Here is a 14,893-nt window from a genome sequence, read left to right on the forward strand (position 1 = left end):
AATTTTACTAATTAAAGATCAACTTTGCTATTTGAATATTTAAAATGACAAAAATTTAAATACCAAGATGACTATAATCTATAATGACTGTTATTTGAATAAATCCAAGATTTTTTTTCCTTTAGAGACATAAGTTTTTAATTTAATAACGTAAGTCTATGCAGGATTGAGTTTTATAGACAAACTAACTATGACAGTTGAAGACTGTATTCTTTATATCCAATGAATTAATGTCAATTTAAACATATTTTCAAAACATGATTAAAACTTAATAAATTTGACCTAATAGCAACTATTGATTTTGTTCAGAATTGTTCTACATATTACAACGCATATTAATGCCATTCAGACACTGCAAATAATAGTAAATTGAAAATCCTTGAATAACAATTTATAGCAAATCTCCCTTCAAAGCTTAAAAAGGTATAAAACAGATTCAAAGTCAAAAACATGTAGATAAAACATACTTAACACAAAGAAAATATTTTTGTTTTTTAATTTCTGCTTAAAATCAGTTGCCACTGATTTTATTTAGAAAGGTCAACACTATATCCTAAAATTATATGTATTGCCAACTTATTTTGAAAATTTAAAGTTATAGGCCATGAAAATATTAACTTCAACTTTTTAGAAAATTCATATTGATAGAACTGAATTACATTTATTTGGAGTATAAAATGTTATCATCCATCAAGATCTTCATCAAAGGATAAGTATTTTCTATATTTTAGAAGGTGAGGGAAAACCCATTACTTTTTCTTGAAAATGAGTGCCAACAAGATAATAATCAACAACACATATACCACATTCATATTCATTTTTGTTAAGCATATGTACAGAAATTTGCATGAGCAAAAGTTAAAAAGTTAACTGGTCACGGTTTATGATTACTTAGAGTACAGATAATAAAAACAAAAGGTGAAATAATGAAATATTTGGATGCATCCCCCCAAGGAGTTGGTAACATAGTCTATTTTACCTGAACAGGCGCAATAACAGCACAGGGGCCACCTTCAAACTGTTCCAATGCAGAGCCCTCTGATTCACTAAACACAAACCCTAAAATGAAAGCAGGCAGCAAAGATTAAAAACATAATTAAAGCAACAGTTAAAATAATTTTCAGAGAAATCACTTACAACAGCAAAACATATTCAAGGCATCAGACTTATTATTTCAGGGTTATAAGTAAATCCTTTGAAAACAGCCAAGGATCTGTTTGTTCCTTGCCCCAAAATCACACAACCTCATATATGAGTGTCCATGCACACACACAAACTCATACCCAGAATACCCTTTACCAAGAAAAAATGTAGACTCAAGTTAAAAAACACACAATAATTGTACTTGCCTTCAAGAAAACTGGTCTACTGAACTCAAACATAACTTTGAGGGTCTTTCTACTTAGCGTCCTCTGATTACTAAAGCCTTTCAGTCACCTTCTCTGAAGCACAAATTGTATCACAGAGAATGTGTTCATACTGATAATCTTACTAATTTTTTAAAAGATTTAAGCATTAATATTAGTTTCATAAAGATTTATTTTATTTTCATTCATATTTTATTTCATCTGCAGAAAGAAGGAGAGACAGAAAGATTTTCTTTCCGCTGGTTTGTTCCCCAAGTTCCCAAAAAAGTCAGAGCTGAGTTAACCTGAAACCAGGAGCCAGGAGCTTCCTCCAAGTCTCCCACACAGGTGCAGGGTCCCTAGGCTTTTGACAGTCCTCAATTGCTTTCCCAGGCCACAAGCAGGGAGCTGGATGGGAAGTGGAGCAACTGGGACACAAACAGACGCCTATATGGGATCCTAGCACGTGCAAAGCAAGGACTTAGCCACTGAGTCATCACGCCAGGCCCAACTCTGTATTATTTTAAATATTATCTAATCATCACTGACTGAACAGACAATAAAAGCTCTTCAGAGGCCCCAAAGGCAGGGATTAGGAAAATTCAATTACTGTCTGGTGACCTTGAGAAAATCACTTTACTTTCCTACACCTTGGTGCTTTTATCCTGAACAATTCCGCCAGGTTAAGAATCCATAAAATTTCATTAGTAGTTACAATTCAGTTATCAGTTATCAAATATTTAATGAACATCAAATGATGTCAAAATAATCATCTAGGATATATACATAAAAGTAAAAATTCCTGGTCTGGAGGAGGAAACTATCCAGATGAAGTCAGATCTAAAGCCAGTATTACTAAAATAAGTGAAGAAAGAAGACAGAGCTTTGGGTACAGAAATGAATGACTTACTCCACCTTATCCATTTTTAACAGATGACTCTTAGGCTGATCAGAGGTAAGGATAGGCAAAAGAAAATCAAAGTTGCCCTCGGAGGCCAAGAACTCTGAGGTCACCCACTCCCATTTGGATCTACCACATGGGATGGAAGAAGTCCAAATCCTCCCTTGCAGGATCCAAGAGAATCAGAACAACAGCCAGAAACCCTGAGCAGTCCGCAGAAACAGAACAGTAAACTTCCTTCAGGGACTAGGGAGGGGAGCTCATCTGGTTCTCATTTCGTTCCAACTTTGAATCCACACCCTCTCTGGCAGTGACCATCAGGATCGCTCTGGACACCCCTCAAAACAAACAAATACCCAAACAAACAAAAAATCTAGAATAGATAGGCAGAGAACAACAAGCAAAGCCTAGAATCAGACAGGAAATGGTCAGCGTGGATTCACTTATACCTTACTAGGTGGGACACAAAGACTACTCACTAGGGCATGAATATTTCTCTGCACACCCCTCCTTAAAATTGTTCTGCACCTAAACTGTTGACACATGTGTTGTTAGAGTTAGAAGCCAGTTTAGACTTCCCCCCCGCCCAAAAAAAAGCCAGGTACAGCAGAATTATGCTTCAGCCCTATAAAAAGCTAAATACTACAATGAAAATAGACACGAGACAGCTGAATAGTAATCCATAGCCATTTTAAGGTGTATAGAACCCGGCTGTATATAAACTAAAATCGAAATGTCAATGAAGAAGTCACAGGATGTGGTTAAGAACTTGCATTCTTTTTAACATATTGGTTACTCAATACTATATCCACTAATTCTATAACGTTGTAAATTGTTGGTGATGTTATGTTGGGGCTTTTAATTGATCAGGATGATACTCTGCCAGCTCTACCTTCAGACCAGAGATGGTCTCCCCAACAAGCTGTTGAATTTATCTGGACAATAAGATACTGGACTCTATGCTTGGTATATGCTTGCAATAAAAGAATCTCAACTGAACTTGAACTGTGGTTATGCAACAAAGTGGAGGAATCCACCATGCGGGGAGGGTTTGGGGAGCGGACGGGGGAATCCCAGAACCTATAAAACTGTGTCACATAATGCAATGTAATTAATAAAAAAAAAAAAAGAAACTCAAGGAAGGAAACCATCTTTACTGAAGCTTTTGTGGGGCAGGAAAAGTTAGTGAATTCATAAGAAATTTAATGTAGATAAAGGCAGTATCTAAAGTAGGACAGAATGGATGATAAATTGGAGGAAGGCACCAAATACTGCAAAAAAAAAAAAAAAAAAAAAAAAAAAAAAAAAAAAACATGATCCACCCACAAGTCTTTAAACCAAGGATCCTAAGATCATTATAATCTTTGTTTCTTCTTCTAAAGAAGCAAAACACAGAGAAAGTTGATTCAACAGCCCTAAAAGAACACTTACCTAATAAAAAGCACTAGCATAAAGAGAAACTGAATTAAAATATTTCTAGGGTAAAACGAAGATTTGATTAGTATGTGAGGCAAAGTGTTGGTGCAAGGAATTGGAGCCGTCTCTGAAATTCCTAGGCTGAAACACTAGGTGAGATAAGAAATGCTGGAGAGAATTTCAGTCCATATCATCCTCTCTCTTTTCCTTCACTCTTTGAAAAAAAGCATGTATCTCACATATCCAGAATGAAAAAAACTTTCTCAAAATTCCAACAAAATCTCCAACTAGCAAGCCTTCATCCTTACCCTCCATGAGCCCATCTAGTCATCTATATGTATTCGATTCAAAATAATCCAGTTTTCAACCTATGTGTCTACCACGCACTGTCACGCAAGTTCACCAACAACTACAGGTTATTTCTCACTTCTTATTTCATTTACTCTCCTAGGGAATTCTTTACAATACTGACACCAGGGGACCTGTGTGGTAAACTAGTGGCTAAGGTCCTCGCCTTGAATGCACTGGGATTGCATAGGGGCACCGGTTCTAATCCCAGCAGCTCCACTTCCCATCCAGCTCCCTGCTTGTGGCCTGGGAAAGCAGTCGAGGACGGCCCAAAGCCTTGGGACCCTGCACCCATGTGGGAGACCTAGAAGAAGCTCCTGGGTCCTGGCTTCGGATTGGCTCAGATCCGGCCTTTGCAGCCACTTGAGGAAGATGCATGGAAGATGAAGATCTTTCTGGATCTCCTTCTGTTTATCTGCCTAGCCAATAAAAATAAATAAATCTTTTAAAAATATACTGACCCCAATTTCTGATAAATGCTTGTTCCTTGTATTTTGGTCCTACTCATTCCAAAGTGTCCTCTCCTTAATCAGCTCTTCTTAAATGTACTTTTCCACAGGTCTTGTTTCAGGATCTATTTTTATTTTTCAAATATTTATTATTTCAAAGGAATAATTACAGAGAGGACAAAGAGCGACAGAGATCTTCCACCTGCTGGTTCAATCCCTAGACAGCTGGAATGGCTGGAGTTGGGCCAGTTCAAAACCATGAGCCTGGAGCTTCTTCCAGGACTCCCACATGGGCACAGTGACCCAAGCTTTTGGGCCATCCTCCCCTGCTTTCCCAAGCCATTAGCAGTGAAATGATCAGAAGCAGAACAGCTGGGACTCGAAAAGGCACAGGATTAACACGTTATGTCACAGTGCCACACTCTATGTTGTCTAATGTATGCATTTTCCCAAGGTAATTTTCTGTATTTCCTAGATTTCCATTACTAATACAGCTTAGCTCCAGTTTCCAGGAATGTTCAGGGACCACATTCCTTAACATGGGTCTGTATAACCTGGCTTCTGCCTTCTTCTACTTCACTATCCTCTGCCATTCTCCCCAGTTACCCTCCAGGCAGACCGAGCTGCTTTCAGGTTCTCAAATATTCTATTTCTCTCTGGTTTCTCATCTTTTATACATGACATCCCTTCTGCTTGACACATCTGCTAACCCTTTCCCTAAAAAAAATCTGGCCACTTTTTTAGGCTTCACCCTAAGATAAGGTCCTCTTAGTTCAAGGCTCCCAAAACTATGCTGAAAATGTACATTGCCATCCCATATCTCTGGTCCATATGTCAATTTGAACTACCATCATCTCTCATACTTCCAACAAAATCCTCCCAATCCACCCTATTTCATTCCCAACTCTGATTTAGTTACCACAGAGTTGCCAGAAAATATTTTAGAAATAGAATCAGATTTGTCACATTGTGTTAAAGCATTTCGGTGGCTTCTCACTGCAATTAGAATGAAATCTAAACTTTTCATGGCTTAAAAAAGATGATGCATGATTAATCCAGTGACTGTCACTTCCTTCTATCCAAATTACTTATAGTGAGACGCTAGGAGCTTCCAACTGTCCAAAGTCCTCCCCTGTTTGGGGCCTCGTCCACTCTTTCCTCTGCATGCAATGCTCTTTCCCCTGCTCTCTTCATACAGCTAAGCTACACAGGGTTTGGCTCATTAACTCTTCAAACAGCTGTGTTCTAAGTAACCTAAGTAGTCCACTGTTTTTTTTTTTAAGATTTATTTATTTATTTGAAAAGTCAGATATACAGAGAGGAGAAAAGACAGAGAGGAAGATCTTCCCTCCAATGATTCACTCCCCAAGTGAGCACAACGGCCCATGCTATGCCGATCCGAAGCCAGGATCCAGGAACTTCTTCCAGGTCTCCCACACAGGTGCAGGGTCCCAAGGCTTTGGGCCGTCCTCGACTGCTTTCCCAAGCCATAAGCAGGGAGCTGGATGGGAAGTGGAGCTGCCGCGATTAGAACCGGTGCCCATATGGGATCCTGGTGTGTTCAAGGCGAGGACGTTAGCCGCCAGGCCATGCCACCGGGCCCGCCCACTGATGTCCTACACAAAACCTATATTTATCATAATCAGTAATGATTATTTACTTGTTTATTGTCTGTCTGGCCTCACAAGTATCTTGCCCATTTTCCTCAATACTGCTTTAACGCTTGTTCAAGTTTGGTAGGTGAAGTGAATAGGAAATATTGTTTTTAGGTATACCAAGCTTAATTTCAAAAATGTGAGAAACCGGGCCTGGCGCAATGGCATAGTGGTTAAAGGCCTCACCTTGCACACACCAGGATCACATATGGTCGCCAGTTCTAGTCCCAGCTGCCCCACTTCCTATCCAGCTCCCTGCCTGGGAAAGCAGTTGAGGACGGCCCAAAGTCTTGGGACTCTGCATCCGTGTGGGAGACCCAGAGGAGCTCCTGGGTCCTGGCTTCGGATTTGCACAGCTCTAGCCATAGCAGCTACTTGGGGAGTGAACCATCAGATGGAGGATCCTCCTCTCTGTCTCTCCTCCTCTCTGTATATCCGCCTTTCCAATAAAAAATAAATAAATAAATAAATCTGTTTTTAAAATGTGAGAAACCATTTGGCAACATATAGAAGTGAGAAACAGGGGTGTGGAGCTCAGGGTAGGAGATGGGATTGCAGACAGCAATCCCTGTATTCTACACATGTCAGATAAAGTGAGTAAGAACATGCAGGACAAAGGTAATGAAGTTAGAAACACTAAAAAGCAAGCAGAGAAGACTTAGAGATTAGAAAGAGGAAAACATAGGAGTCATAAAAACTAACACTCAGAAGCAAATTACAGTTCACTGTTAGAAGTGCTACTAAGACAAGAAATAAATTAAAATACTGGATTAAGTACTTCACTGGGAATACTACAAGTATAAATTTGGAGTGTTAGAGAGAATAGTCAAATTTTAAAGGAAAAAGTTGTGTGATTCAAATAAGGAAAATGAACCAAAATGAACTACTTTCTATACAAGTTTTGTAGAAGGGAAATCGAATGATAGTTGAAAGACAGTTGCAGAAAGAATTCTATTTATGTATACTGAAAGATGTGAATTTAAAAAGAAACGGTGGAAAGAACGACTAGACAGGAAAACAGAAGTTTGAAGACCCCAAGTGATCCTAAAAAAAGAGGCGATAAGTGTGGTATTATAATGGTAGGACTGGCCAAAAGTAGAGGTACTCAAGCACGGTGCCCAGACCCCCTCCTCTGGAAGTTCTGGAGATCTTTCCAGGGATTCCAGTAGTGGTGACAATGATTTCCAAGGTAACATTAAAGCATTACTTGTCCTCTTCACGTTGTGGATATTCACAGTGATGGTGTAAATGCAGTGGTATCATTGTACTAGTAAACACCACCATGATCATATTTTCTCTCTCTCTCTGATACACATAATTTTAACATAAAATACTCTGCTTGATATAGTGAAAATGATTGGCTTTATTAAATACTGAGCTTGTAAGCTGTTTTCTTAAAAATATTCTGTTAACAAAATAAAAATTACCCATAAAACACTTCTGCCACATTCTAACGTATGATAACTCATTAAAATGAAAACCATGGTTAAAGATTGTATTCACTTATACCAAAAGAGTGAGCCAGCAGGCGCCCCTAGTGAGCAGCTTCACAACCAACTGCCTGCAAAAACTAGGAATCCTGGATCTCCATCCTGTTCTCATATGGGTGGCAGGAATTCAATCATTCCAATCATTACTGCTGCTTCCCAGGGTTGGCAATACCAGGAATAAACCAAGTACTACTAAGCCCAAGTACTTGGAAATGGGACACAGGTACCCTAATTGGGGAGTCTTAACTGCAATACCAAATGCCCAGCGCCTTCACATACAATTGAACTGCAAGCTAAACTAGCTGCCTTTTTTTTGTAAAGAGGACCACTACTTTCCTTTGGAAGTACTGTAACGAACTACAATTATTCAGACTTGGGTGCATTTTCTCAGAAATGCATTAACTGAACTCAACAGTAAAAGAAAAATAATTGGTAGCACTTTTTGATAAAATTTCAGTCTTTCAAGCAATGACTGGGAAACTTCAGTCCATCACTGTTCAGTGTGATAGTTGCTCAATACTTACAAATTTTTCAGATGAGAACACCAGTGACAGTAACAAAATAAACAGTGATTCTGATAACTACAAAATGCAATATATTAACATTTGCAAGGTCATCATCAGCTGGTGTGCCAATAATTTCCATACGACCAATGCATGGCTTTACAAATCAATGGATAAGATCCATCCACAGAAGACAAACCAGTAGATTTCAATTTAACAAGAGTTGAAAAGTTCATTGATATAGCTCAGATTACATATTACAACTAATCTCTAACATACAACCATTTGAGTTTAGGAGTCATATCAAAAAAAGAATACCCATAATTACCTCAAGTGGCTATTAAAATACTTCCACATATCCAATCACATATCTGTTCAAGACAAGATTTTCTGCATATATCTCAGCCAAACATATTACAACAGAGGCAAATACGAGAATCCAGCTATTGCCTAATGATCTAGACATTAAAGAGATTTGCAAAAGATTAAAAACAATGCCGGGGTCTTACTCGCTTTTAAAATTTTCATATTAAAATAGTAAGTAACTTTTGAGAACATTAAGGATCCCTGAAACGAAGCAGGAGAAGAAGAAAATAAAATGTGACATCATCGGCCTTGGAGACAAAGGATCTCTTAGAAGGCTTTCAGGTTAACCATGTACACAAACAGGAAAGGGAGTCAAGGATATCTTAGAAGGCTTTCAGGTTAACCATGTACACAAAGAGCAAAGGGAGTCAGAGTAAGGGGAGTAAGAAGGAAAGAGAACTGTGGAAAATGTTGATTCTGAGAAACAAGAAAAGCTGACAAGGGTAAGAACCAAGAAGACCACTGAAGGCTTAGCTAATGTTTAAGTGCAAAATGTATTTGATGCTGTCCCCAACTTTCTCCAGCAGTATACAGCATCTTTGGAGTTGGGTAGTGGAATAAACAGAAAGCTGAAAATAATTGAGATGGATGGATGGGACAAGTTTTTAAAGATTAAGTGACAATTAAGGATGTTCAGTATCACTTTAAGACCATTAGTTTATGCTACAACCTAGGAACAAAAGATAAAGCCAAGAGGGTTTCCTGTTTGCCCAATGATCATGGGAAAGATCCAGATTATGCCCCAGTACAGGAGAAATTAGGCTCTGTCAAGATTTCAATGCACAAAAGAGTGAATGAGTAGTAAATTTCTGCATACCTTAAAAACCCTACTAATGTAACTTTCAAAATCCCTGGCTATGGCTTAGAGTTAGAACTGCCCAATTTGTAATACTGAGCCACTTTTGTACTTTGTATATTAAAACTGCATGGAGAAAACTTGAGGCAAATATGCTTTATGTCAAATTTTATTTAATTCCAGTAAACATGTTTGAGCGTGTTAACTGATAAGGAATAAAGCCTAAATGAGAAAGTCAGATAAATGAAAATTAAACATACCAAACAAAAATAAGACTATGTTCATTAGGCTTCTCCTTTATAATAAAGTTTATCTAAAAATTTTTAGGACAAAGAGTCACTTTATTTGTCAAGTATTTTTATATGCAGATTACTTCCTCCTTTTTGAAAGGAATTATTGCAAAATGTTTTCTTTTTCCTTTTTGATGAGAAATTACCCATCTAGCATCTGATCCAAAATACACAATTCTGTATTACTACAAGAAGACTTTCTCAACTTGACACTTTAAAGCGCAATTAAGCATAAGCCATGACTCTCTTTGCAATTTTCCATATGACCTATTATACATATATACTATTTAAATCAGTTTTATTTTCATGGCTTATCATACATATAGATATTATTGAAACCAGTCTGACAAGTATAGCCTACGTGATTCTGGTCTCCTATGTAAACACAAGCCCATAGGAAGACCTGATTTGACTATTACAAGTTATGTGATCTCAACTGAGGCAAATAATATGAACCAAGCCTTCGTTCATAAAAATGAGGATGACTATATTTGTCCTTTGCTAGCTTGCATGAATGTTTATATAAGATTTTTGAAAACTGTAAAGCATAATAAAATGTAACATATGACACATTAAAATCTTCAAACAAAAAGTCTTTGAAACTTTCCATCCAGCTGCCTCCTTGTGGCCCAGGAAAATAGTAGAAAGCCCAGAGCCTTACGACCCTGCACCCATGTGAGAAACCAGAGACTTCTGGCTCCTGGCTTCAGATCGGCTCAGCTCTGGCTATTGAGGCAACTTGGGGTGTGAATGAATGGATGGAAGATCTTCCTCTCTTTCCTCTCTGTATTTCTGACTTTCTAATAAAAATAAATATGTTTTTAAAATGAATAAGCTCATTAATTGTAAACAATACATGGTACATGTATTTTTCTACCTTACATCTGGTTTCAGCACATATATATATTTTAAAATTCTAATTTATTGGGTCCGGCGGCATGGCCTAGCGGCATGATACCCCAGTGGCTAAATCCTCTCCTTGCATGCTCCAGGATCCCATATGGGAGCCAGTTTCTGTCCCAGCAGCTCCACTTCCCATCCAGCTCCTTGCTTGTGGCCTAGGAAAGCAGTCAAAGATGGCCCAAAGCCTTGGGACCCTGCTCCTGGAAGAAGTTCCTGGATCCTGGCTTCAGATCGGTATAGCATCTGCCATTGCACTCACTTGGGGAGTGAATCATCAGACAGAAGATCTTCTTCTCTGTCTCTCCTCCTCTCTGTATACCTGACTTTCCAATAAATAAATAAATCTTAAAAAAAAAAAAGAAACTACTATGGAATTAACTGTCAGATATGCTTACAAATTTTGAATTTTAAAAAACAGTATTTACGTCAATTACGCCTTAGGTATGTTAGATATTAAAAAAAAAAACTATTTTAAAAGAAATACAAGCTTCCAAGAACAATGACACCTTTGAAATAATGAAATTCACAGCATTAGAGGAAAAAAAAAACTTACTGGTATATAGTTTATAACTTCAATATAATGTTAAGTCTGCTCCTTTCAATAAATGTTCAAACATACTTCAAATTTTTAAACCCAAATGAATACGTATTATTCTTTGCCTAAACTGATCTTTCACTGTCCTTAAGTCATTTGTTCAATCTCATTGTTTTATATAACAAAAGCTATCCATAACTGGAACCACCAAAGCCAATGGACCTACAGCCCTAGTCCTTCAAAACACTGAACTGCCAAAAGTAGCAAAATTAGGCTGATCAATTTGTAGGTGAAACAAAAATAACTTAAAACCTGGAGGAAAGGGAAAATGGTTTCTAAGTGTTTATAGTCTGTCAGAGGTTGGCAAAATACAGCCTCCATCTACTTTTATACAAGTAGTAGTTTTGCAATATAGCCACACCCACGCTTTTGCTGCAACAGCATAATTAGGATTGAAATAGAAGCCACTGGATGGTTTCCAGACAGCCAAACACTAAGCCAGACAATCAATAGAGAAAACAAATTCTCAGAAGTCAAATGCTTTATTTAAAAATTAATCTACATGGTCAGTCTGACCACTTTCCACCATCACCCCCACTCTCCTGGTCCAAGCCACCATCTTGTCCCTGGATCGCTGCAACTGGCCACTTTGATGCTGTGGTCTAACTCGATCCACTATATTGTATTCTCAGTAGTCAAACTGTATCCATGGTAGCCAAATCAAGCCTTTAGAAACTCAGATCCTGTCTTTTCCTTGCCCAAAGTCTTCGCAATGACTTTTAGACAGTCTTACTTGATCTGGACCACATTATCTCTTACTTCACTTCCTGTTACTCTCTATCCCCAACCCCCTTCATTCCTTCGCCAACCACACTAACCTTGAACACCAGCCCTGGAATATTTTTTGTTAAGTCTTTTATTATGGCTATTCTCCATCTGGAACATTCTTCAGACATTTCCATGACCAACTCAGTTAGTCTAAGTGTTTGCTGAAATTTATTGTTGAAACTAGGCCTATCTAGAGTATCCCATGCAGAACTCCCTATTCCCTCAGCTTGGAACTACTAGAGATGGTTAACGAATGCTATGTTATGCTGATTGTCCTCACTCCTATTCCACCTAGTCTCAATAGGAAGTAACTGGAACAAAAGCAGAAGAGTAAGAGATGCTAATGAAATAAAAAAAATATACATTTTTTTAAATTAAAAAAGACTACAGGTAATTGAGCACACAAAAGCAGAAAGCTATAGGGATTAAATTTGCAAATTAAAAAACAATATCCAGGGAGAAACTGGCACTGTGGCACAGTAGCTTAAGCCTCTGCCTGCAGTGCCAGCATCCCATATGGGCACCAGTTCTAATCCCAGTTGCTCTGCTTCCACTTGCTAATGTGCCTGGGAAACCAGTGGAAGATGTCCCAAATCCTTTGGCCCCTGCATCTACATCGGAGACTGTGAATAAGCTCCTTGTTTCTGGCTTTTGACCAGCTCAGCTCTGCAACCATGTGGGAGACCCAGAAGCAGCTCCTGGGTTCCTGGCCTGTCCAGCTCTGGGCAGCCACTGCAGCTATCTGGGGAGTGGACCCAGTGGAAGGAATATTAATCTCTCTTCTCTGATAACTCTTTCAAATAAAAAATAAATCTTAAAAAAGAACGCCAGAGTTGATGGTACATTTATAATGAAGCAAAGCAAGGTCTTGTGCATATTTCTGAAATTCCTAAGGACTGCCACAGTGATAACAAGCAAAGCCTTCTGAGATTGAGTGAATGCAAATACCTATGAACATACCAATACCAGTAACTGGACCCCATTCATTCAGATGTGATTACTTAAAAATTACAAGGTTGGCTTAAAATTTAATAAATGTCCATATTAACCTACGACTGTACTCTTTTACAGAACAAAAAGGAATCTTTCCTTTTGAAACAGTATTGATTAAATTGAATTTGGAGGGAGGGAGAATTTCTGTAAGACTAAAAGGTACTAAAGCATTCTAAAGTGCCATGATAAAGTTCTATTTAGAATGTTACCAAACAATAATAATTCCTTGTAATTGTCAAGGCAAAGCCAGAGTGATCCTTGGTTTAGTCCTCCATTAAAAGCTATAGAAACTGATAGAACAGCTACCATTTACAGAGTGTGTACTGTATGCCAGGTACCGGGCTAAGCACCTGAATGTATTTATGGGTTCTTCAATCCTCACAACAACCTTAGAAGTCTGACACTATCTGTTACAGACAAGGGCACCTGGGATCACCTTGACAAATGAATGCCTCCCTGATTTGTCCTTGAAGCCGCCCACAGTACAAATACAGTCAAGGCTGACTAGCCTTAATATTGACCGACTACAAAGGAAGTAAATTTTTCAATAACTATTCATGATTAGCATAAATAGGAGGTAAGTTTAAAAAAAAAATCTGCAAAGGCAGGTTTTCAAGATTTCAGAAAAATCAATTAACTGCTTTAATGTGTGAAAGAGCCAAACTAACTACATGCAGTGCTTAAACATGGAGGCCTTGGAATTCATTGACAGTTGTATCTCTCTGAGTCTGGCCTGTCATTTAACCTTTCCACTCTTTCTTCTCACCTGGCAGATAAACAGGGTGGGTCAGACAAGCCAAGATTTTTTACCAGCTGTTAAAACAGACCTATCTGGGAAAGAGGAGGGATTTTTTTTTCAAAATACTTCTGAATGTTTGCTATATAACACACATTTTGAACTAGAGATTTATATGTACTATGATCACACCTCCCCTGCTCCCCTTAGTAGGCATTTTCTATATAATTGTTTATAAAATAGTGCTTTCCGAGCAGGCATTCCTGAACCTTTCCTCAGCTGCTCCTCATCTGCGGTCACCTGCAGTTAGATGAGAGGCAGGTTTAACCTCGGAATGTAAAGCACCAGGGATCATTCCTCCTAGAAGGCGTCTGGAACAGCGGGCGCGAGGATTCGCCAGCGAGCTAGGTGATGAATGGTCTTCGGAAGAAAACTTGTGATCCAAGTGGTGAGAGCCGCCCAGGAAGCGATGGGACTCACAGAGCCATTTTGCAGCGTCCCCATGACAGGGATGCCTGGGACCGCGGAACACCTGGCTACCGAGCCCACCCCGCAACCGCACACAGGAGGACAACACCAACGCCGCAGCAGCTTTCTAGAAAGAACCTCCGGAATTTCCCGGGCTCCGCCGACAGACACCCCGCTCCCCGAGGCGACCACCTTCCCGGGGACCCAGAGCCCAGCTCCCCCGGCGCCCTCTCGGGCGGACGGAACGCTCCGGGAGCGCCCGGGCCAGCGCGGGGCGGCCAGGCGCGCGGGTCCCGCCCCGCTACCTTGCGTCCAGCGGCAGAAGATGGTGTCGGAGAGCCCGGGGCTGCTCTTGGTGCCCCACACCAGTTCCATCAGCTCCTTCGTCAGTTCGGACATGACCGAGGACAGGCGGGCGGGTCTTGGCTGTCAGGACTCCTGCCCTGGCACATGGGGAAGGGGCGGCTTCGGAAGCAGAAACTGCGGGACGAGGCGGGCAGGAATGAATTCCAAAACCGGGGCAAGAGGACAGAGCCAAGGCAGAGAGAGCTACTTGCACCGACCGCGCCTGTCAAGCTGTGTCCCGAGCGGCAGCCAGGAGTTTCCCTACCGGAAGTGTCCAGGCCACTTCCGCTCCTCTTTCACGCTCACCCCGACCGTGAGCGGGCTCTCCCCGGAAGCGGAAGTGGGGGGCAGAGAGCGCTGCGGAGGGCTATGGAGGCGGCCCTTGAAGCTGTGAGAGGTGCTTGGGTGCGGTTTGTTGGGGTGCTGGATTTTGCATCCCGATGAAGACTTTTCTGGATGCCAGAACATTCCTGTTTCACCCCTGGAAGGCACCGCTCTGGTCTCAGCTTGCAAGTTCTGGATTCC

General features: G+C 39.9%; 1 protein-coding gene across 2 annotated transcripts in view; it reads right to left on the minus strand.

The window, feature by feature from the left end:
* The window catches only part of MINDY3 (MINDY lysine 48 deubiquitinase 3), an 82,508-nt gene extending 67,855 nt beyond the window's left edge, over positions 1-14,653 (minus strand). Inside the window, exons 1-2 of one of the 2 annotated variants that reach the window (XM_040968321.1) lie at positions 14,329-14,653; positions 980-1,059 (exon numbers count right to left, since the gene is read on the minus strand). In XM_040968321.1, coding sequence (XP_040824255.1) covers positions 980-1,059; positions 14,329-14,422 — 174 coding nt within the window. In that variant the 5' untranslated portion in view covers positions 14,423-14,653. The remainder of the gene's footprint in view (positions 1-979; positions 1,060-14,328) is intronic. The other variant, XM_040968324.1, reaches the window with a different exon arrangement.
* Between the last annotated feature and the right edge of the window lie 240 nt (positions 14,654-14,893).

Source organism: Ochotona curzoniae, unplaced genomic scaffold, assembly GCF_017591425.1.
Source record: "Ochotona curzoniae isolate NIBS_2020 unplaced genomic scaffold, NIBS_Ocur_1.0 scaffold_4683, whole genome shotgun sequence".
NCBI lineage: Eukaryota > Metazoa > Chordata > Mammalia > Lagomorpha > Ochotonidae > Ochotona > Ochotona curzoniae.